The 22,623-nt window shown below is 46.7% G+C and overlaps 1 protein-coding gene across 3 annotated transcripts in view; it reads right to left on the reverse strand.

Moving 5' to 3' along the window:
* The window catches only part of TMEM273 (transmembrane protein 273), a 35,077-nt gene extending 12,989 nt beyond the window's left edge, over positions 1 to 22,088 (reverse strand). For 2 of the 3 annotated variants that reach the window (XM_053207185.1, XM_053207186.1), the window contains exon 1: positions 21,897 to 22,088. In XM_053207185.1, coding sequence (XP_053063160.1) covers positions 21,897 to 21,942 — 46 coding nt within the window. In that variant the 5' untranslated portion in view covers positions 21,943 to 22,088. The remainder of the gene's footprint in view (positions 1 to 21,896) is intronic. The other variant, XM_015088034.3, reaches the window with a different exon arrangement.
* Positions 22,089 to 22,623: the final 535 nt, after the last annotated feature.

Here is a 22,623-nt window from a genome sequence, read left to right on the forward strand (position 1 = left end):
GGGGGGCTGATGAGACCCAAGCCTGGTTCTAGGTACAAGCTTCCAGGCAAAGGTAGAGAAGCCGAAGTACCACACCTGTGGGGTTTGGGGCTGGATCTTCCCCAGTTAAGCTCCAAGACAAATCCACCTCCCAACCCCCCACCTCTGGGAGGCTGAAAGATGGCAGAGGCACTTGCTCAGTAAAGACATTCCCCACAGGACCACATCTGCTGACTACAGTCAGTGATGCCTGGGGTGATGTGTTGGGTTGACCTCTTGTTCTGTGTGTGTTTGGAGGGGAAATGATCGTCATAACGGAGGTTAGGATTTTTCCGCTGGCCTCACTTAGCAGATGGATAAAGCTGGGAAGTTGTGAAGCAAAGGTACACAGCCTTGCTCTAACCACAGGTTGTCTTGGAAATTCAACGACTTCTGCCTTTCTTCTGAAATGCGTGCCCCTACGTGAGGCCCATCCACGCACACACATCACAGACACCCCCACGTGAGATATGACCTTGGTCTCGTCCGTTCTCTGAAACTCTTACTGAGCTTCATTGTTTCTTTACATTCCTTACATTAATCCTGCCATTCCAGCTAGGTTGAAAACTATTCCAGGGATGGGACAAAATCTTATATTTTGCACATGGCTGTGTTGGGCTGTTTTGAGGGGCTGGGCTAGGAGCTGACTTCCAGATTGATGCCCAAACTTCAGAGCTGCATATGCTGTGTGCTCACCTTGGCTCCCTTCCTGACATTGGTCTGGCCCCCCTCTGCCATAAATGGACAGGAGGCAGGGGACAGGGCAGGGCAGGGCAGGGCAGGGCATCAGCAAGCGAGGCCAGCCCACAAAGGGGACAGTCTCTCCCCTACCCCCTTGACACATGAACATCTTTCCTGGGTCCTCCCCTGGTGACCATCCCTCTACACGTGGAGCATGCAGCGTAAAAACTTTATATGAGCCCGAGATGAAACTTGAATAGAGAAGGAAGAAAGAACGCAGAGTGAGATGGAAAAAGTCAGAGAGCCAGAAAAAGAAACACAGAGACATGGTCACGCATGGGCACCCGGAGCCTATGCCACAGGAGCTCAGACCTCTGGCAGCAAGGCTGAGAAGGAAAAAGGAGAAAGAACATTTAATGTCACAAAAGGCCAGGTGCTGCCCTGGCTCTCTGGGCTTCAGGCTCTTCTACCACGTCCAAGGTCAGGGACTGAGGTCAGGGACTGAGAGAATGCCTTCCATGGGGCCACTGCTTTTCCACCTGCAGGCACAGGAACCCGGGCGGTGGACACATCCAGTCCCAGGAATTCCTGCTAGCCAGCCAGATGGCCACTCGGCGGCAGCCTTTCCCCTCCTTGGGGAGGGAACTCCCTCCCTGCAGCCTTCCCCCTGCACGCTCCGCTCGGTGTCTCTGCCCCGCTCTCTAACAAGCCCCTGGGTGAGGATCTGTCATAAACACACTAGCCCAGCTGACCCCACCACCCACCTCCTGCCAGGGTCTTGAGCTAGAGGAGTCCCTCCTGGGCCATAGACCCCCGGTGAGCCCCCAGTGCTAATTTCCCCTGACTCTGCAAAGCAGCTGGAGGATGGATGGGCCTAGCAGCACAGCCAGAGGCTTCCAGCGTGCCCCTGCGTTGAGACCTGTGTGAGCCCCAGGAGGAAGCTGCCGGGCACATTCTCTGCTGGAATTCTCTGGGTTCTCTTGCAAGCAGGAAGAGGAAGGTTAGCATCCAGAGGACCGACTCTCCAACCCAGGGGAGAGTCCAAGGGGACTGAGCAGGGGCTGGCCGTACCAAGGCCAGTCTCTCTGGGGGCACGCAGGGGCTGTGCTGACCGGTTTGCCAGGCGGTAGTGGGCACAGTGCTGGCCACATCTGAATTGACTGCCAGCACTCCCGGGACTGCCCACACTGAAGCAGGCGCAGGGGTCAGGAGCAGAGGTCCCGGAGCCCAGCCCTTGCTGCCACCTAGCACAGAGAGCAGGGGGCTGCCTCTAGATGGGTCTCCACCCTCACAGTCTTCCTGTGTGCCCAGGTGCTCTTGCCAAGCCACACACATGAGGCTACACTTGTCCAGGTCCCTGCTTCCTCCGCCTGCCCCATTTGAACATGCCTCTGGAGGACGATATCCCTCCCCGCCGAAATAGCCAGCCTCCAGCCCTCTTCTCTGCATCTCCTCCCACCTCAGTCATGCAGAGCACGGTCTGCTTCTGCAAGTGGTTTCCAAACGGGAAGGAAATGGTCCTGAGACCTTGAGGCTCCCTGGGTCCCCTCCCCTGGGACGTGAGAGGGGAGCCTTCAGGGGAAGGCAGCAAGAGGGCTGCTCTCTGAGAGTGAGCTAAGGGCACAGCAAGGCTCTGCCCCATTCAGTTGGAATCTGACCCACTGAGAGCCCGTCCCTGACGTCCAGACCTCCTGTGCTGTCCATGACACCTGTTGGGCCCGCCCTCAGTGGGGGCTGGCACTCTTCACCACCCTTATTTGGGCAGGATCAGGCTATGTGGTTCCCGTTGTGGAGCAGTGGGCATGCGAGAACTCAGATGTTGTTCTATAAGTAACTAAACTAAAAATAGAGAGAAGCTGCCCTCAGTGTTTGTCAGTGGATGCCTGGTCATTTTCATCCTGGAACTTAAATATTGCAGAATGGCTCCTAACTTTAGATCTCATTCTAACATCCCCAGCCAGGGGAAGGGGTTTCAAATGTCGAGACAGGCATCCATCATCTCCTAACACAGTCTACACATAGGCATGAAGTGCCTGCAGTGTGCTCTGGGTAGGGCATCCAAGAGCAACCCAAGACACCTATGCCCCGTAAAGGAGCTCACAGAGTGACAAGGGAGACAAAATGAAAAATCGAAGTGTCAAAGGCGATGTCCAGCACTTCCTGCAAACCTCCGTCTCCACTAGCTAGAAGTCTAAATGGAGATGTGCAGAATGGACACCTGCTGTGTTGCCTGCACAACCCCGCTCCGACCCCTCAGCTGCTGGCAGTACCTTGGCATTCCTTTGGGAACCACCTCCACGTGATTCGCCCAGGGCTGGCCCCAGGATGGATGCATGAACCCTACCTGATTAATTAGCATATTCCATCTTCCTGTCGGCAGTGATTGGTTGAGGGGTGGAGCAGGCCAGTAAGACTCAACTCTGGGACTTGGAGGGAAATATGGAGAAACAGGAGTACCTTCTGGAATTGGTAACTGTGGGGCTGAGGGGGGCCCACTGGATCGAGAGAATCTGCTAGGATTGAAGCCCCCACAGAAGAGGGTCAAGCTGAGACCAAGTCTTAAAGACACCTTTTGAGGGCCTGAATCCAACTGTGCCTGAGACACCTCTTCTTGACTTTTCAGTCCCCTCAGTAAGGAAACACTTTCTTTATCTTAATCGAATCCAAGCTAAGTAACTGTCACCTGCCATCAGAAGACTCCTGATGACTGGGGTGGCAGGTCCTTCATAGAGCATCATTGGAAATCAGGTTGGCAAGGCAGGGAGGCGAGTAGAGGAGGCTGGCGGTGAACAAGTTGCTCACACCCCAGCCTCTAATAAACCCAACCAGGATCAGCAAGCAAAGCAGCCACTGCACATGCTGCTGTCTTTGATGCAACACCTTCCTTGTTCCCATGGAATGCTCTTACTTATCCTTCAAGACTTAGCACAGGGGCGCCTGGGTGGTTCAGTCGGCTGAGCGTCCGACTTTGGTTCAGGTCATCACCTCACAGTTTGTGGGTTCAAGCCCCATGTCGGGCTTTGCACTGACGGTGTGGAGCCTGGAGCCTGCTTGGGATTCTCTCTCTCTCTCTCTCTCTCTCTCTCTCTCTCTCTCTCTCCCTCTCTCTCTGCCCCTCTCCACATACTCGCACGTGTGTTCTCTCTCTCTCTCTCTCTCTCTCAAATAAATAAACATTAAAAAAAAAAGACGTAGCACAAAGCCACTTCTTCAGGAAGTCCCCATTCTCTTCATTTGTTCAGGATCACCTCTGCCACCTTGTCACACCTCTGCACCTGCTCCACTCACACTGCCTGGCAGGTTGTTCTGTGGCAACAAAGGACCCCCTTCAGGATGATATGTGAGATTCCTCGGAACTCAGATTCTCTTCCTGTGAGATGCAGAGAGAAGATGGAAGGAGAGAACTCTGAGCTCTCTGGGAAGTGACCCTCAAAACCACTGAGCATGAAACCAGAAGTGGCTTCAAGTGATAAGACTGAGTATCTGGGACTAAGTGATAATGACGGCTCAGAGGGAAGAAACGCTCAGCCAAGGAGAAACAAGTGACTTTTGCTCCTGCAACCCTGAGACGGGAAACCCTCATGGAACAGACACGAAACACACAGATCGTATGTGGAACACACATGGAACACACATGGCTGCTGTTGCTGTGGATGCCTCTGTCTTTCCTGCCCGAGATCCCAGACCAAGTAAAGTGCAGCTAGGATCCCACTGGGAGAAAGGGTCAGAACGGGAATGGGAAGTGCAAATGGAAAGGGAACAGTCCAAATATTTTTCACACACAGTTTGAACCTGGGCCTCCCTTTTCTCATCCAAAAATGGGGACATAAGACCCGAATGTGTAGAAAGGACTCAGTGAGACAGCTTCTTTCTTTCTGCCCGTTTGTCCTGAGCCTCCCTGAAATGTAAGCTGATCTCGGGGGCCCCCGCAGAACACAAGGTGTGTTTCTCTAGCTGAGTTGGTTCGGTGCTTCTGGGTGTTTGGTACCCCTTCTCTTCCACAGAGCTCGTGGATGGGTGCACTTTTCAGAAAGACCAGGCAGGTGGTCCTGGCCCTTTCACTCCTCCAGGGGGCTGTTTGATGCTACGAATTAAGCACATGAGGTCTGAATGTGGGAGGAAGGCTTCTGTCCTCTCCCAAACAGAACACCGGAGGAGCTCTGGGTTAGCCTGGGTGTGGAGTGCTCCAGCTACAGGCGGCGGCTGGGTGTGTGCTGGGGTCTAGAGCCTTCCTCTGACACAGCTCTGGATTTGCAGAAACCTTAGGCTCCCTGTTCACAAGCCCAGGAACCATCGGAAACTGCTCTTCCTCGATACTCTTTCCCCATCTTGTTAGACTGACTTCAGCTACCAGCTCCAAGTAATCAGGACTCGGCCGCTCCTCTCCCAGGGCTGAGGTGTTCCTCCCTTCCCATGAAAGCTCCCAGACCCGGGGCAGAGCCCACACCTGCCAGAGCCTGCAGGTTCCAGAGATAGAAAGTAAAAGGAAAGCTGAGGAGAGAGGACAGCTGAGCAAAGACAGCTCCAAAGGGGGGCCTCTGACCACGACCAGAGGGCACAGGAGTCAGACCACCAGCTCGGCAAACCCAGATCAGCACTGAGGCTGCAGCCATGTGCCCTGGCGCCTGCAGAGTGGGGAATTCCTCGCGTGGGTTCCCAGGAACACAAGGAAGCAAGCAGCCACAACCATCCAGGCAGATCACAGGGGCGTGGGGGGGGGGGATAAAGGGGGGGAGTACCCCAGCCCAGGGGAGTCCGAGAAGGCCCTTGGAGCACGCATTATTTAAATTAAAAACGAAAGGACAAGTAGGACCTAGTGAAGACAGGGGCTGGGGGTGGGGGCAGCCGTGTAGTGGAACCAGGCAAGGGGAAGGTGTCCAGGCAGAGGAAAAGGCACCAGCAAAGGCCAAGAGGCCGGAGGGGGAGCCAGGGCTTGGGAATGGAGAAGGCAGCTCAGTGAGTCAGAGCAGCAAGGGGGTAAACTGAGGCTCTCAGGGGTCTCCAGAGGATGAGAAAGGGACAGGACAAAGCCACCATGAGCAGGAACTAGAGTCTGGAGGCCAACAGGAAGAAAGAGGGGCTGACCCGAGGCTACAAAACACAAGGGAAAATACCTCCAGCTTCTAGAAATAGCATCCTAATTAAGAGGAAAATAATACTGGTGGGTGACCAGACAGTATCGAAACTTGTGCCTATTTTGTTTTTCCTGAACAATCTTTGCTAATTAATTCTTAAAGATTCACACACGGGGATTAAAACACTCAGCTAAAGAAGCCAAACTGATCAATACCTTTCCAGGCTAATGGAGGGACTGGAGGCCGGGAGCCGGCTTCGGCCCAAGGTAGAACCAAGGACAAGGGCACTCCAGGAATGAGAAGCACTCCCAAAGGGGCAAGCCCCCCAGGGTGTCCCAAGTCCATGCTGGCCAGCAGGTGGTGACATCAAATGCTATCACACCAGGCAGGGTTGCTGCTGAAACATTGAAGGAGCCAGAAGTGCTGGAAGCCAGGAGGAGCTTCAGGCTGCCCTGGTGGGGTGGGTGGTGTTGTCCGGGGAAGGCGGGCCCAGCGGGCCCACTATGGGAACACCCGGCTAACCCTACACATGCTGGTTGAGGGGGTTGGTCCATCTTTGAATGTCTCTGTGGGAGCATGAAAGCTTCATATGACTGAATGCATGGTGGGTGGAAAGGAATGATACTTGGAACCAGAAAATCGGAGTTTCCATTCTGCTACTGCTCAGCCAGTGGCCTTGGGCCAGGCGTGACTTGACTCCCAGCTCGGTGGCCCCTCTGCAACAGGGCTGACCACAGGAAGCCTGCCAAATGACACAGAGGGCGTTGCAGGGATCCCCTGAAGGTGTGTGGGCACCAACTGAGGTGCAGGAGGGAACCTTCCTGCACAGGCCCTCAGCCACCCACTTGAGATGGGGTTCTCGACTTTCCTAGAGGCTGTGGGAGATGGGGGGGGGGGGGGCAGAGCGTACCAGAAAGCAGCTCTAGGCAGAAACTCAGGTCAGAAAGGAGACTGTCGTCCCCATCAAAGTTATCAGAAGTGGCAGAGCCGAGCAGAAGCCTCCAGAAGGCTGTATGATTCCAGGTGGGGGACCGCCCACCCACTCAACCTTGGGGCTTCAGACCAGAGAAGGCCCGTTTGCAAGAGTGCCTTTTCAGATAGCGCGGGGAGGCTGGAAGCAGTGCAGAATAACTAATTAATGATGGTAAAGTATTGTGGACGGGGAAAACGCTGCATAACCGCTAAGTGGTGGGGTTATTATTATTCATGCAATATTCATACTGTGCTCTTCAGCCTCTGAGAAGCTCCGCTCCGCAGTCCTCAGGGACCTGGCGGAGGGAAGCGTGTGCCCAGGGGGCGGGGTGTGGGACGACAGCTGGCCTGGTCCACAGGGAAAGGGCCATGACACTGCAGCAGAAACAGCAACACCCAAGCAACACAGGAGCCACAGGAGCTTAGCAATACCACAGCACCTGCCTCCATCCACCAGGACAGAGGTTCTCTGAGCCCTATTGTGTGCCAGGGTCTGTGCTGGGCATTTGTTTTTCAAGAAAACTCCTTAAAATTTGCAGGGCCGAGGGCATGCCACAAGTCTAAATAATTAAGAGTTCAAGATCCAGCCACGCATGGCCCAGCCCACGTGCTCCTGAGGGTCCTGCTGTCCACTCCCCTGGGTTACCTTTCCCAGGGGAAAGCGTTTCCCTGCTGAGGGCCTGAAGGCTAGCTGGTCTTCTGGGCAGAACAGAAGGATGTGGGGCCAGGCCTGGGCCTCCTGCAATGCCAGGACCCTGCAGGACTCATGACAGGGCCTGGCCCAGTCAGCCTTCCCAGCGGCCTCCTCCCCAACACCTTGCTTTCCTTCCTGGACTTCTGGCCAGAGCTGAGGCATGCCTCCCAAACTAGCTTGCCAAGTGGAGGAAGGAAGTGAGATTTCCTGGTTATCCGCCAAGGAGTGCCTGTTGGTCACTGAAATAAAAGCAGCCCCTCCCTTGCTGTCTAGTTTCCAGGCCCCCACAAGGCTAGGTTTCCTCTCTGGACACACCACCCCCCCTTTGGGCCTCCTGGTGCACACACAAGTCCCCCTCCCATATGAATGTGTGCTGACCCAGTTCCTGAACTTTGAAAACACTTTATAACACCAAAAAGAAAAAAAAAAAGGCTTTGTATCTGGATATATGTGTGATATGGGGGCCCTTTACAGCCAGAGTGGGGACAGGGACCTCTCTCCTGGTGTCCATGGCCCTCATTTCTCCAGGAAGCCCCAGCAGGTCAGGAGCCATCTCAGGGTCACATGACTGAATAGGAGAGCCTTAGGGTTTGAGTCTGGGTCAGCCTGGCTCCAGGAAAGGGACTCACACCAGCACACAGGCTGGACAGTTTCTCAACGTGTCATGTGTGGCTCAATGAGTAGGGCTCATCCGCGGTATGGGGGGATCTCTGTTCTCTGAGTATCTCCAGAGCCTTCTCTGGGTCAGCTCCCACCAACACTGTCTTCTGTGAGGCTCGTCATGGGCCAGCCACAAGCCATGACGGATGCCGACACCTCAAGTCACATGCCGCTTCCAATAGGGAAGTGGGTATGAGGCATGCAATGTGGCCTACAAGCCGGCAGACCCTGGTGGTGTGGCCCTAGACAAATCCAGCCTGTCTTCTCTCTCCCAGGAGGGTTGCCTGCAGCCGACCCACCCACCGCACCGCAGCCGACAGGCTCTTCCTCCAGCTGCAGCAAATGCCCTGCGAGATAAGCCTCACCTTCCTCCCTGTGGCTCACCAAGCCCTCCCCCACTAGCCTGTGCTCACTGCTCAGCCTCACCCAGTTTTCCCCTCCAGGCCAAGCTGCCCTCCCCCTCCTGCCTCAGCAGGGGCTTCCCTCTCTTCTCAGAGCTCCATCCTTCCTGTCCCAACCAGATTGGTTCCCGCACCCCGTTCCTGCACCCAGTTCCTGCCGACTGGCTCCTGGAAGCTGAAGTTTCGCTTCATGCACCAATCAACTCACCAACAAGTGCTGGTGCGGGGCGTGTGCTGGGCGGTGGCTTGGAGAGACCAGATCCTTGCCCCCAAAGAAGTCAGAGCACCGCGGGGAACGAGATCCCAAACAGGCACATAGGAAGGCAGATATGCGATTAGGATTGTGAGGAGATCTGTGAGGGAGCATCTCCAGGGCTCTAGGAGCAGCAGCACGAATCCCACACAGAGCAAGTGACTCATGAGGAGGCTTCAAGAACGGAACTTGACAGATATCCCAGGGGGCTGGGGCGCAAAAGCACAGGGTGATGCACGTGATGGGGCTGAGGAGGGCCTGTGGACACAGTAAACGCTTGGGCCTGTCCTGGCAGCAGGGGGAATCTGTTAAAGGATTTTAGCCAGGCAGGCACGTACATGATCAACTCTCACTCAGTAAGTCTCCTCCTCCAGGAAGACCTCCCAACACCCCAGTTCAGAACAGAGGTTTCTTCTCTGGTTTCCTCCGTGTTTCCTTCATCTCAGCACTTAACATACCACATTGCGACTGTCCTTCCTGTAGACTGTCAGTTCCTTCAGATAGGGGCCTGACGTTGTATTGCAGCAGAGCCTGACAGAAATCAATATTTGCTTAATGAAAGAGAAAGCCCCAGTGTCCATGTGTCCCAGGACAGCACGGTGGCCCAGGAGCCCAGCTCCACACCTTTCACCTCTTCCCCTGGACAGCAGCTCGTTGACAACACGGCCCAAAGGTTTGCCTAGGTTTCTGAGGGGGTACAGCCAGATTCCAGGCAGAAATTCCCCAGCTGCTCATCCGTTTTGTTCAGATGAGCAGGAGAGAGAAAGCCAGTTCATCTTACTGAGAACCATTAGCCCCTTATTTAATGGAATCAAATTTAATAAAAGGAGCAGTTCAAGCAATTCTGGAGGATAAATGAGGGTCTGGATGTGACAGAGATGCTTACAGTGACTTTAAGGAGGAAGCACAAGTGGTTTAATTTGGAAGTGAGTGAAAAAGTCTGCTGATCTGTGTGCCAGCCGGGCCAGCTTCCGTCCAGGGTGCAAGGACCACGGGCAATTCCCAGCAGGCACTGTGCTGAGGTCACCCCAACCGCCCTTACCCCATGAGGCATGTTTCTCCCCTCAGGATCCCCTAGATCAGTGCCGTATGTTTGAGAGATGTTAAGTATCCCAAGCCCCTCCCCAAAGAGCTTCCTCCAAATCACCCATCTGCCAGTCCTCTTAAAAACTCATTTCAGGCCCCCATCTCTGGAATGCAAACTAGAATAGGCTCACTTTTCCCTATTCCTCTCATTAAGTATAGCTTAAAGCCTAGATGTTACACGAAAACAAACATAAGAAAATCCTAAAAGGTGTAGAGAAGAAGGCAAAGTGGCTGAGGACCTTGGGAGCCCCGCTGGACACAGCATGTGGCCTGAGGTCACAGTGTGGCTGCCACAGCTCCTAAAAATATGAGTCAATAAAACAGACTTTCTCTCTCCTCTAAGATTTCTAAATTATGTGTGACAGTTCAGGCTAAAAAATAACACGTCTATTGTAGTTCTCAGTGTCTGTAGAGGAAATATTGAAGAAAGGGACAGAAACACAATTGCCTCTTTTCACTTGAACTGTGAAAATGTTGACAACAATAGATGGTGATACGTTATGTATACATAATGTAATACCTACAGCAACCACTAAAAAGGCTATGAAAAGCAATATGTTCAAAAACACTACAGACAAATCAAATAGAATTCTAAAAGATGTTCCAGTAACATACAGGAAGGTAGGGAAAAGAGAAATGAAACAAAGAGAACAAGGAGAAATCGAAATATAAAGTGGCAGACTGAAGGCTATAACATAACAATGTAAATTGTAAATGTGTACCAGTTAAAAACATAAAGTCTAAATAAAAAATGATTGAGCCATATTCTGTCTACAAGAAACTCACCCCAAACATGATATAGATAGGTTGAAAGTAAAAGAATGGCAGAAGAAATGCAGGCATTAGCAAAAAGAAAAGAGGCATCAGTTATATTAATATCAGATAAATTTCAGAGCAAAGGAAATTATTAGGGCCAGAGATATTACATGACATTTTATTACATTACATAATTATAAAAGAGTCGATCCACCAAATAGACATAGTAATCCTAAATATCTATAAACAAACAGCAGAGCTACAAAATATGTGAAACAAAAACTTCTAACACTGAAAGGAAAAATAGACAGAGGCACAATTAGAGTTAAAGGCTTCGATCGGGGCACCTGGGTGGCTCAGTTGGTTGAGCATACAGCTTCGGCTCAGGTCATGATGTCATGGTTCATGGGTCGGAGCCCCGCATCAGTCTCTGTGCTGACAGCTCAGAGCCTGGAGCCTGCTTCGGATTCTGTATCTCCCTCTGTCTCTACCCCTCCCCTGCTCACACTCTGTCTCTCTCTCTCTCTTAAAAATAAACATTAAAAATCAATCAATCAATCAATCAATCAATCAAGGCTTCGATAACCCTCTCTCAACAAGTGGTAGAACAACTAGACAAAAAATTAATGATGATATGAAAAGAATTCAACGACACTATCAAACAATAGGACCCAACACCAGCAGAATAGGCATTCTTTCAAGCCCTTATGTAAGATATACCAAGATATCTAGACTATATTCTGCATCAAACCTCAACTAAATTAGAATAATATAAATGATACAAAGTGTGATTACAATGAACTCAACTAGAAATTGACAGTAGAAAGATAACAGGAAATTTTCCAAATGCTTGGAAACCAACAATACTTTAAATAATTCATGGGTCAAAAAGCAAGTCCCAAGGGAAATCAAAATATTTATTTACCAGGGCGCCTGGGTGGCTCAGTCGGTTGAGCGTCCGGCTTCAGCTCAGGTCATGATCTCAAGGTTTGTGAGTTCAAGCCCCGCGTTGGGCTCTGTGCTGACAGCTCAGAACCTGGAGCCTGCTTCATATTCTGTGTCTCCCTCTCTGTCTGCCCCTCCCCTGCTCATGCTCTGTCTCTCTCTCACTCTCAAAAATAAATAAACATTAAAAAAATATTTATTTATCAAATGAAAATGAAGACACACATATTGGGGTTTGTAAGTTGCAGCTAAATCAGTGCTGAGAGGGCAATTTATATCATAAATGTTTACATGAGAAAAGAGGAAAAGTCTTCAAACAATAATCTAATATCCCAGTTGAAGAAACCAGAAGAACATCAAAATAAAGCTAGAAGAAGCAGAAGGAAGTAAATAATAAAGATAAGAGCAGAAATCAATGAGATTGAGGAGCACCTGGGTGGCTCAGTTAGTTAAATGTCTGATTTTGGCTCAGGTCATGATCTCACGGTTCATGAGTTCAAGTCCCGCACCGGGTTCTGTGCTGACAGCTCAGAGCCTGGAGCCTGCTTCAGATTCTGTGTCTCCCCCTCTCTCTGTTCCTCCCCTGCTTACACTCTGTCTCTCTCTCTCTCAAGGATAAACACTAAAAAAATTTTTAGAAAAATAGATCAGTGAAATTGAAAACAGAAAAATAATAGAGAAAATCAATGGGAAAAAAAAAACAAAAACAGTTCTTTGACAAACTGACAAACCTCCAGCAAGGCTGACAAAGGGAAAAGGAGGGATGACGCTAATTACTGGTATCAGAAGTTAAACAGGGATATCTATCACTGCAGACCATGTAGACATCGGAAGGATAGTAAGGAAATATTGTGAACAACTCTACACACAAAAACTAGGTGACTTAGATAAAATGGACTAATTCCTCAAAAAGTACAAGCTGTCACAACTCACCCAATATGAAACAGATACTGTGAACAGCCCTGTAACTATTAAGGAAATTGAATTCATAATCTGCAACCCCCCAAAAAGAAATCTGCAGGCCCAGACAGTTTCAGGGGAGAATCCTAGCAAACGTTTAAAGAAACACATACATCATTTATACACAAATCCCATCCAGAAAATAGAAGAGGAGGGAACACTTCCTAATTCATTTTATCAAACAACATTACTTAAACATTAAAAACAGAGAAAAAATGGTGCGGGGGGGGGGGGGGGGAACTACAGACCAGTATCCCTCCTGAATATAGATTCAAACTGAAAGGAACAATCCAAATGACAGCCCTGCCTTAGTTTAAAGCTAGGTTCTCTTTTCTGCTTATTATGGATCTTTGATAAGAAATACAATTGCTGAGAAGTCTGTTTTGCTTGCTGTTTGCTACGAGCATTGTGAGGCCTTTCCTGAATGTAACCCGCTGTGTAGTAGAATGGGTTGTAAACCTTCCTAAATGTAGTCTGATATGTAATGGAATGAGTGATTGTACATAAACTAACCGGCATTTCTCGCTTCTGTAAACCTGCTTGCTTAGCACATTCCTCACCTACCCTACCCTCTTCCCCCTTCCCCCTTTTTTCCTCCCGCCACAAGTAACGGACAAAGCCTTCCCGCCAAGGGACAGACAAAGGACGCCCAGAGAACAACAAATGTCCTTACTTTAAAATCAACTAATCAGGCCCCTCATAATTTGAAACCTCCCCTGTGCTATTTGTCTCTGTCTATAAAAACGCTGTACCAACCCTGATCGAGGCCTCTTGCGTCACCGGCGACGAGTGCGCAGAGGACCAGGTTCGAACCTGCAATAAACGACCGTTGCCGCTTGGCTTTGACTTACGACTCTGGTGGACTTTTGTGGGAGGTTTCAGAACTTCGGGCATTACACAAACAGCCTTTCCAAAATGTTATCAAGTAGAATTCAGCAAAATGAAGGAACTACATCGTGACCAAATGGAGTCTATTCAGGGATGCAAGGCTAGTTGGATATTCCAAAATCCACCAATGTAATCCACCCTATTAACAAGCTGAAGAATAAAATCACATGATCATGTCAAGCGATGTGGGAAATGTATTTGATAGAGTTCTACAGCCACTCATGAAAGAATATTTGGAAGACTAGGAAGAGAAGGAAACGTCTTCAACTTAACTAAGAAACTATAAAAAAACAGCAACAACAAAAACAACAACAACAACAACACAACACCCTGCAAGTAACATCTTACTTAATAGTGAGAAGCAAGACGCTTTCCCACTAACATCAAGAACAAACAATCTGCCATCACCCCACCTGTTCAATAAAGGACTGGAAGTTCCAGCCGTCCAATAAGGCAAGAAACAGAAACAAAAAGCATACCTTTCAGAAAGGCAGAAATAAGACCATTTGCAGATCTTGATCTATATACAGAATTGCAAGGGATCTAAAAACTAACACCTAGAATTAATAAGAGATTTTGTTAAAGTGGCAGAATACGAGATCGACATACATGAATCAATTACACGTCTACATATCAACAATTACACATAGAAAGAGCAAATTCACATACAACACAACTTACTATCACTCCCCCCCAAAATACTTAGGTATAAGTCTAATAATGCATGTACAGGTCTCACATACTAGAAATTCCACAACAGGGGTGACTGGGTGGCTCAGGAGGCTACGTGTCCAACTCCTGATTTCAACTCAAGTCAGGATCTCATGGTTAGTGAGTTTGGGCCCTACGTCAGGCTCCTTGATGTCAGCAAAGAGCCTGCTTGGGATTTTCTCTTTCTCTCCCTCTTTCTGTGCCCCTCCCCAACTCGCTCTCTCTCTGTCTCTCTCAAAATAAATAAATAAACATTTTTTAAAAATCCACAACAGTAATGAGAGAAATAAAGAATCTTAACAAATGGAAATACAAACTGAATTCATGGAAAACACAACATAACAAAAATGTCCAATCTCCCTAAATTGATATATAGATTTAATGTAATTCCTATCAAAATCCTGGCAAGATTCTTTTGTCGAAATAGATAAGATTATTCTAAAATTTACATGGAAAGGTAAAAGAAATAGAATTGCTAAAAAACTTTTTTTTGAAAAGGGTACCATCTTGAAACATATATACCTACAGAAATCAAGACTGTGTGGTATTGGCAGAGGGACAGACGCATATACCAATGGAAAAGAAAATACGACCCAGAAATAGTCCATAAAAGTATGATCAACTGATTTCTGACAAGGGAGCAAAATCAATGCAACAGAGGAAGGATGGTTTTTCCCACCAATAGTTCTGGGGCAATTGAATATCTACAGGCAGCAATAACAACACCAATTAAGCATCCTGAGCTAAATTCACAAATAACTCTAGACGGCCCATAGATTTAAATATAAAATATAAAATTCTATAACTTTGTGAAAGGTGAAGTGGAAATGGGGTGATTTATGTCAAGGGATTTTTAAAGGGAACCAGGAGGCCATGAAGGAGATGGGACTTATGTACATCCTCACCGGGTAGAACCATGAACTTTTGAATTGGGCCAAGCTGCAAATATTGCAAGGACTCAGCCTGAACACCTACCCACCTGCTTTATACGGTAAGAGATTGCTCAGCGATAGCCTTAGTAACCAATTATATTCAGTCAAGATTACTTTTCTATTGCCGACAGCAATGGAAATTCTTTGTAAACAACATATAAGCATTCCTTTTGTCTTTAGACACCCTTGACTTTTGTCCCCTGGAGGGGAGCTATTTGGATTGCTGCCCAAACCTGTGTTTCCTGAATTGCAATTCTGAGGCCCCAATCAAGGCCTTTTTGTTTTTATTTTCATTCTATTCTATTCTATTCTATTCTATTCTATTCTATTCTATTCTTTAGTTGACAACTTTTAAAAGAAAACGTAAAATAAAGTCTTGGAGACTTAGGGTGTGCATGGTGAAAGCTTCTCAAATGGGATATCAAAAGCATGATCCATAAGAGAAAAAATATCAGTAAATTAGACTTACTTAAAATTAAGTACTTTTGCTGTGTGAAGAACTCTGTGGAGAGGATGAAGAGATCAGCTAGAGACTGGGAGAAAATATTTGCAGGTTGCATGTTTGACGAAGGACTCATGTTCAGACAAATTAAGAACTCTTAAAATTCAATAGAAAAGGAAAAACCAAGCAAACCAGTTAGAAAATGGGCAAAAGTCATGCAGAGAATTCTTGCTTGATCAAGACATTTTGCCTCCCCTTTCTGGGGTCATGACTTCTTCCTTCACCTTCTGCAGCCTTTCTGAGTGACCCTAGTGTATGGTTTTCTTTTGTTACATTTGTTGTAAACTGTTACAGAGCAAAAGAAACCCAGCAGTGAAGAATTCTTTCCACCTGGAATCCACACACTGCTCGACTCTGAAACATTGTGTTGGCAGGAATCTGAAACAGGGGAAAAGCTGTCAGGAAAGATTTTTACAAAGATCTCAGGGACTAAGAGCCAAGGAATAAAGTGATGACTTTGACTTGTAAGATAAAAACGAATTTAATTCTCTTTACCCAGGCCTCTGCCATCTTTTCATTATAAATTAAGGGGGGAAAAAGCCTCTGCTCTCTTCAATAACTCTGGCTCTTTCAGTGAAGAATGTTTTAGCCACTGGAACATAATTAAAGTGATATTGTATTTCTTTTATTATCATGATTATAATAATACATAGATTTCAGCGGGTGCTTTCCAACAGAATTAAAACAGAGACAGATGGCTGACGTTTTGGTTGGAATTAGAGACCATGGGAATATTTTATATGGCAGCCTTTTAAAGAGGAAGGTGCAAACCTCTGAGAAAATGCCTTAGAAATTTCACCAGACCTTATCAATAGCTATTCTTAGAACAGTATTTTAGCAAAATTTAACAATATGGATCAGTTAGTAATTAAGTGGCAAATAATTTATTTAGAATTGTGACAAACATAATCCAAAATCTAGTTGTAAGTCTTTTATTATTATGTACATGAGCCTTTCTCAGATAGGTATCTTAATGTTTCCAAATGCAAAACCCTGAGAAGGACCCAAGAGCAGTTATGCTTTTTCTAGCACAAAATGGATAACTGAAATCATTAGACTATCAGGCAAACTCAAAAATGAGGAATGTTCTATGAAAAAAAAAAAGGAGATGGAAGCTTCTAAAATATCAACCATAAAAGACAAAGGTTGTGCCGGTGTTCCAGATAAAGAAGGCTAAAGAAACAAGGTTATCAAATGTAACACCTTCCCCTGCACTGGGTCCTTTGCTGAGTTCAGTGAAAGCTACAAAGGGCATTGGTGGGTGCGCTGAAATACTGAGACAGTGAAAGGACTTTGTCAATGTTAACTTTCCTGTCGTTGATAACTATGCTGTAGTTATGCAAGAGATGGTCTCTATTCTTAAGAAATACACACTGACAGGGTGCCTGGGTGGCTCAGTCCGTTGGACATCGGACCTTGGCTCAGTTCATGATCTCACAGTTCCTGGGTTCCAGCCCCACATGGGGCTCTGTGCAGACAACTCAAAGCCTAGAGCCCGCCTCGGATTCTGTGTCTCCTTCTGTTTCTGTCCCTCCCCTGCTCGTGTTGTCTCTCTCTCAAAAATAAATAAAACATAAAAAAAAAAGAAATACACACTAATGTATTTAGAAGTTAAAAAAAATATGATATATACAACTTACTCTCAAATGGCTCTGAGAAAAAGATCTGTCTCTCTCTAAATATGTGTGTGTGTGTGTGCGCGCGTATATACATATATATGTGTGTGTATATATATACACATAAACATATAATATATACTAATTTGTTTTATATAAACATCTCTCTATAGACAGCACATAAGATAAAGCAAATCGTAATTTGATTAAGAAGTCAGCAAATCATATAGGTGTTCTTTGTATGATTTATTCTTACAACTTTTCTTTAAGTTTGAAACTATCTTGAACTAGAAGACTGAAAGAACAGTTTTAACAGTCATGTCAGTTTTCCATGAGGACACTACTACTTTCTATTCTCAGCTGGGAGGCAGTTTGGTATTAGAGCTAAAAATACAGCTTTTTGGCATCAAAATATTTGCATTTGAATTCCAGCAGTCCCACTCACCTGCTGTGGTGACCTCTGGTAAGCTACTTTATCACTCTGCGCCTCAGTTCCCTCATCTGTGAAATAGGCATGCTGATAAGAGCATCTGCTTTGTGGGCTATTTGTGAGAAACAAATGAAACCTACATAGACGTGCTGGGCGAGGCACCATGCTCAGAATCAGCTTTCAGGAAGTGGGTCGTTATGATGCTTTCCAGAAAAGCATTCTACATGCAAGGGAGAAGACATAGTAAGAGCTGAGTTTAATGCCAAAGAAGGAGGGGGAAAGGGCCAGGGAGAGGGAAAGGGAGAAAAAGGAGGAGGCGGGGGGGGGGGGGGGGGGGGGGGGGGGGGGCGGGGAGAAGGAGGGGAAACAGATGAAGGAGAAGGAGGAGAAGGGATCTTACCTACAAGTTACCAAGATTCTAAGCTACAGTAAATAAAACAGTGTGACATGACTCAACACAGACATATGCAAAACGTGGCACAGAATAGGAATCCCATTAACAGTTCAAACACTCATTAAATGGGTGTAAAATAGAAGCATGGCGAAGCAGGAGAGAAAGAAAAGATTGTTAAATAAATGATATTGAGACAATGGATGTTTTATACCCCCCAAAAAGTAAAACTGGATCCTTTGTTTAGGCCACACACAAAATAAATTCCAAACAAATTAAAAGTCCAATTGTGAAAAATGCAACTGCTTCAAAGTAAAAAAAAAAAAAAAAAAAGGCCAAATTCTTAGACAAGACAGAAAAACCAAACACACCAAAAGTCAAAGAATGATAAATGTGATTGTATCACATTTAGAGACTTCCGCAGAGCAAAGTGCGCCACCAAAATAAAAGATAAGCAATATACTGAGACAGCATATTTGTGAAAAATGTGTAAAAGACCAATAACGAAAGAAAAATAACAAGAAATTTACATAACAAAGAATCCTGGCTCTCTGGTAAACATACATTACATATTCTCACTAGTAATCAGGAACATGTAACCTAAAAACTTGGAGATAATATTTTACAACTCCGATAGGCAAAAAAAATGAAAAGTCTGACAATACTGAATCTTACTAAATCTGTAGAGGGACAGAGATGTCCAGATCTCACTAACGGAGAGCAATCTGGCAATATCCAATAGAGGGAGAATCTCGCATCCCCATGACAATGACACCTCTTCCAGACTGTGTCCCAGAAGAATGAGGGTTCTAGATGATGGAAAGGCCCATTGCAGCATCGGCTACGAGGCAAAAAGTTACAAACAACCCAAATCTGTCAGTACCAGAATGTATGACTAAATTATGCTACAGTGTTGCATCGGAATCCAGTGGGCAGTTGAAACAGATGTATGTGATCAGAATGGGGAGCTAATGCAGCAGGTTGAGTATGCTGTGGTGACATTCAGGTCACAAGTTGAACACCTAGAAAGCAGCACAGGAAGGAAGTACAGAGGTGCTGTTTCCTCTGGAGGAGAGAGGAAAACCAGACAGAGGAGGGGAGCCTAAAGGGCATTAACTCCATTTGTGACATTCCGTTTCTCTGATGGATGCGTCGATTTACCTATGTCCCTTCAAATCCATGTATCTAAAACAACCAGCTGAGGTTTTTAATGTGTAGTTCAAGGTGTTGAGTCCATATGTTCATTACATGGATCTCAGTTTTAAAAATAGTTTTAGAATACTTGAAAATTGGTTTTCCCAAAACTCTGCAGCTACTCTGGGCAGGGGCAGGCGGGAATAGTGGATCATGCAAGCCTTGACCTTGGAGTCATGCAAGCCTTGGAGTCTATAGGCAGAGATGCCTACTATGTCCAGAAGTCCTCACACACAGCTCTCCCACACATCCTGGGGTGGCCAGCCTGGTCACCTGCCCTCAAGGTTACAGGGTGTCACTCAGTAATCCTCAAGATCTCTTTCACCAGCTTCTCATAAAGTCTCCACTATTTCTTACAACTTTCAACAGGCTATCATGCTATTTTTTGTTGCACAGAAATTTATTTGGTATTAAGAATATATATAAGATCATTATGAAAAATTTCAATCCAAAGAAACTAAAAGATGCCTCCTTATCCTATTTCCTAGAAAGAGTAAAAGGAAACAATTAACAATTTGCTGTATTTACTTCCAGCCAATTTTTGGAGAGGGAGGCAAACATATTGCAAAATATTACTACCTAACGATAACTCTGTAACTGTCACTTTGTCACTTCTCCTCTGTCCATGTCAGTTCCGAGGAAATTATGTCTTTTATGTAAACATATTGGATATCATTAGAAACATTCAAGTATAATTGATTTAGCCAGATTCCAACTGAAAATCACTTGTTTCTGGTTTCCACTGATGTCAGCAGTGCTGAAGCACCCCATTAAATATTTTGGGGAGGTTTTATCCTATTATTTCAACAGGATAAGTACCTGAAGGTGGAATTTCCAGATAAAAGATTGTGAACAGCTTACACTTTGCTACGTAGTGTCAAATTGCCTTCTGAGAAAATTGGTTCAAGTAGTGTTCCAAATATCCAACAGTGAGTGCTCACCCCATGGCAGATACCAGGTACATGCTTTAAATGTGGTAACAGACTTGAGTTCCCTCAATAGCCCTATGAGATTGGTACAATCATTATCCCCAACTTACAGATGAGAAAACTGAGCAGAAAGGATCAACAGCCCGTTCACATCCCGGGACCGGTAAATAGCAGAAAAGGATTAACATTCAGCAGGTGTAGAGCTAGATACACACTCCAAAACGCTACTTTCTCTACTAATAATATGTGAAAACACTAACTGGCTGTGATGTCTAGGCCAACGAATTAAAACCCCATCCATAAAGTGCAGATCATGGTGGGACCTCTTTCATAAATCTATCGTAGGGATGGAATGAGCTAACTCGAGTGTTTAGGGGAGTATGCAGCCTATCGAGCGCACTCAAAATGTTAAATGTGGCTATTTGTTTTACTATTTGCGAACTTCAGCATTTTCAAGGTCTATTGTTTGTTTGGATTTCTTCAGCAAGCTGCCTGTTTGTACAATACGCACATTTTTTTCATTGGATTTCTTAAATTTAACTTCCTCCCCCTTCCCCCAGGACCCACTGGTTTGTATATCTAGGTAAGGTCAAAAGCAGACACGGGTTAGAATATCTGCTACCTTCTGCCGCTTTACGGAGCACACTTTGCATTTTCTGCCCTACACACTCTGAGTTCTTGATTATTGATTCTAGCCACCCCCTCACTGCCACTGCCACTCGTTACATGTGCCCATTTCCATGTGTAAACTGATAGATGCTGAGGCTCTCTGACTGACAGGCTAGCTCCCAGAAAGCCAAAATCTTTGTTCGCTCCCAGGCTGGGTGCAGGCTTCAGGGACGTGGGAATAACACTGCCCATGTCCAGGATACAGGCTGTTGCTTCCCTGACAGAAGATTAGATCCAAAGACAGGCTGCTTGCCTTTGAGTTTTGACCCAGTGCAAGTTCTGAGAAACAGCATCTTTGTGGAGACGAGGGACTATTTTGTTGCCTTTTTAAGAGATAACAGTTAACGTCAAAGGGAATTTTGCAAGGTCACATGGCTCTTTCAACCCTGTCTCTGTCTACACATATCTCATGTCTAATCATCATTCTATGCCTCGGTCCCTATCTCTCTTGTTTTTTTCCTCCCTGTCTGCTTCTCTGGTCTTCTATCTCTCCCTTTGTATCTGGCCCTACTTTTCCATTAGTCTCTGCCTTTCTCCCTTCTTCCTGCTTTTGATGCACAGAACTAAAGATGACTTTAAAAAAAACCAGGATAGTTCTGGGTGACTAAGAGCCTACTCTGCTCCCCAATAAGACTGATTCACCACTGACTATAAAGAAGCACCTACATCCCCACATTTTTCTCATTTTATGTAATTATTTCGGTTTGACTTAATTAAATGGAGCTTAATTTTGATACAATTCTGGAAGCTAGGCATTATTATCCCCCATTTTACTGGTTCAGAAACTGAGAGAGAGTCTAAGAAGCTTGCTGCCGTTTGGTACCAATGGAGCCATGATTTAAAGCCAGGTTGGTCTAAGTCCCAAGCCCAAAGCTCTTTCTACCACATGACCCTTTCCTGTTCCCCTCCGGCCCAGAAGAAGCCTTTTTGTAAGTTGCAGCTGGAAGGAAACAAACAAAAATCATTTTCACTGCCTTGTGTCTCAAACTGAGAAAAGCTGTCTATTCAAAGGGACTCATCTGTGCTTCAGGGACTGAGCCCCAGTGAGCTAATGCTCCCCCAGTTTCCCACTCATTGAGGCACCCCTGCCATGGACGAGTCACGTCCACCCTGTCTCTGCATTCCTCACTCACCTAGGAGAAGGAGGAGGACTCTCAGCATGCTGGCCCCGGAGCCCATGCTGGCTTTCTGCTCCTGGCTCCCCTCCGAGCAAGCACTGTGGCTGTCTGACCCAGGGCTGTGAGGGACAGAAGCCACATTCCGCGTGACAGACAAGGCGGAAGCTGCCGCCACGGCGCAGTGGGGAGGCTGCTCAGTTCCTCTCAGCTCTGTCGAAGGGCAGGGCTGAGGGAAGTGCGTGTTGCCTTTGCCCTGTCAGTCGGTGGAAGGGAGCAAGCCCACGGTGAGGGCTCACTGAGGCACGCTGGGGTACTAGTTATCACCCAACACTCTCTCCTGTGATCTGCCCCCCACCACACACACACAGCACAGGAACAGAAGGGCACCTGGGTGCAGATTCTTGCCCACAGACCCAGGCTGATAAGTCTGGGAGGGGGGTGTGGGCAAAGTTGGTCAACATGGATGTCCGGGTCCTGCAGAAACCCCCGCGGCTTTGGGTCAGGGAGGACACCTCTGAGTCTGGGGAGGCCTATGACTCTCTTCTCAGAATAACATTTTTGATGTCCAAAATAAAGTAGCTAGGATCATAAAAGAAACCAGTTATGCTGAATCCAAATATTTATCCAATATCCAAATACTTATAAAAAAGACTTATGATATGGAAATGTAGGTGCTTCCTTATCTGCACAGTCAACAGCAAGGTCTAGCTCAGGTGCAGTAACTACCACCATCCTGACATCA

This window comes from Acinonyx jubatus, chromosome D2 (genome assembly GCF_027475565.1).
Source record: "Acinonyx jubatus isolate Ajub_Pintada_27869175 chromosome D2, VMU_Ajub_asm_v1.0, whole genome shotgun sequence".
NCBI classification, from domain to species: Eukaryota; Metazoa; Chordata; class Mammalia; order Carnivora; family Felidae; genus Acinonyx; species Acinonyx jubatus.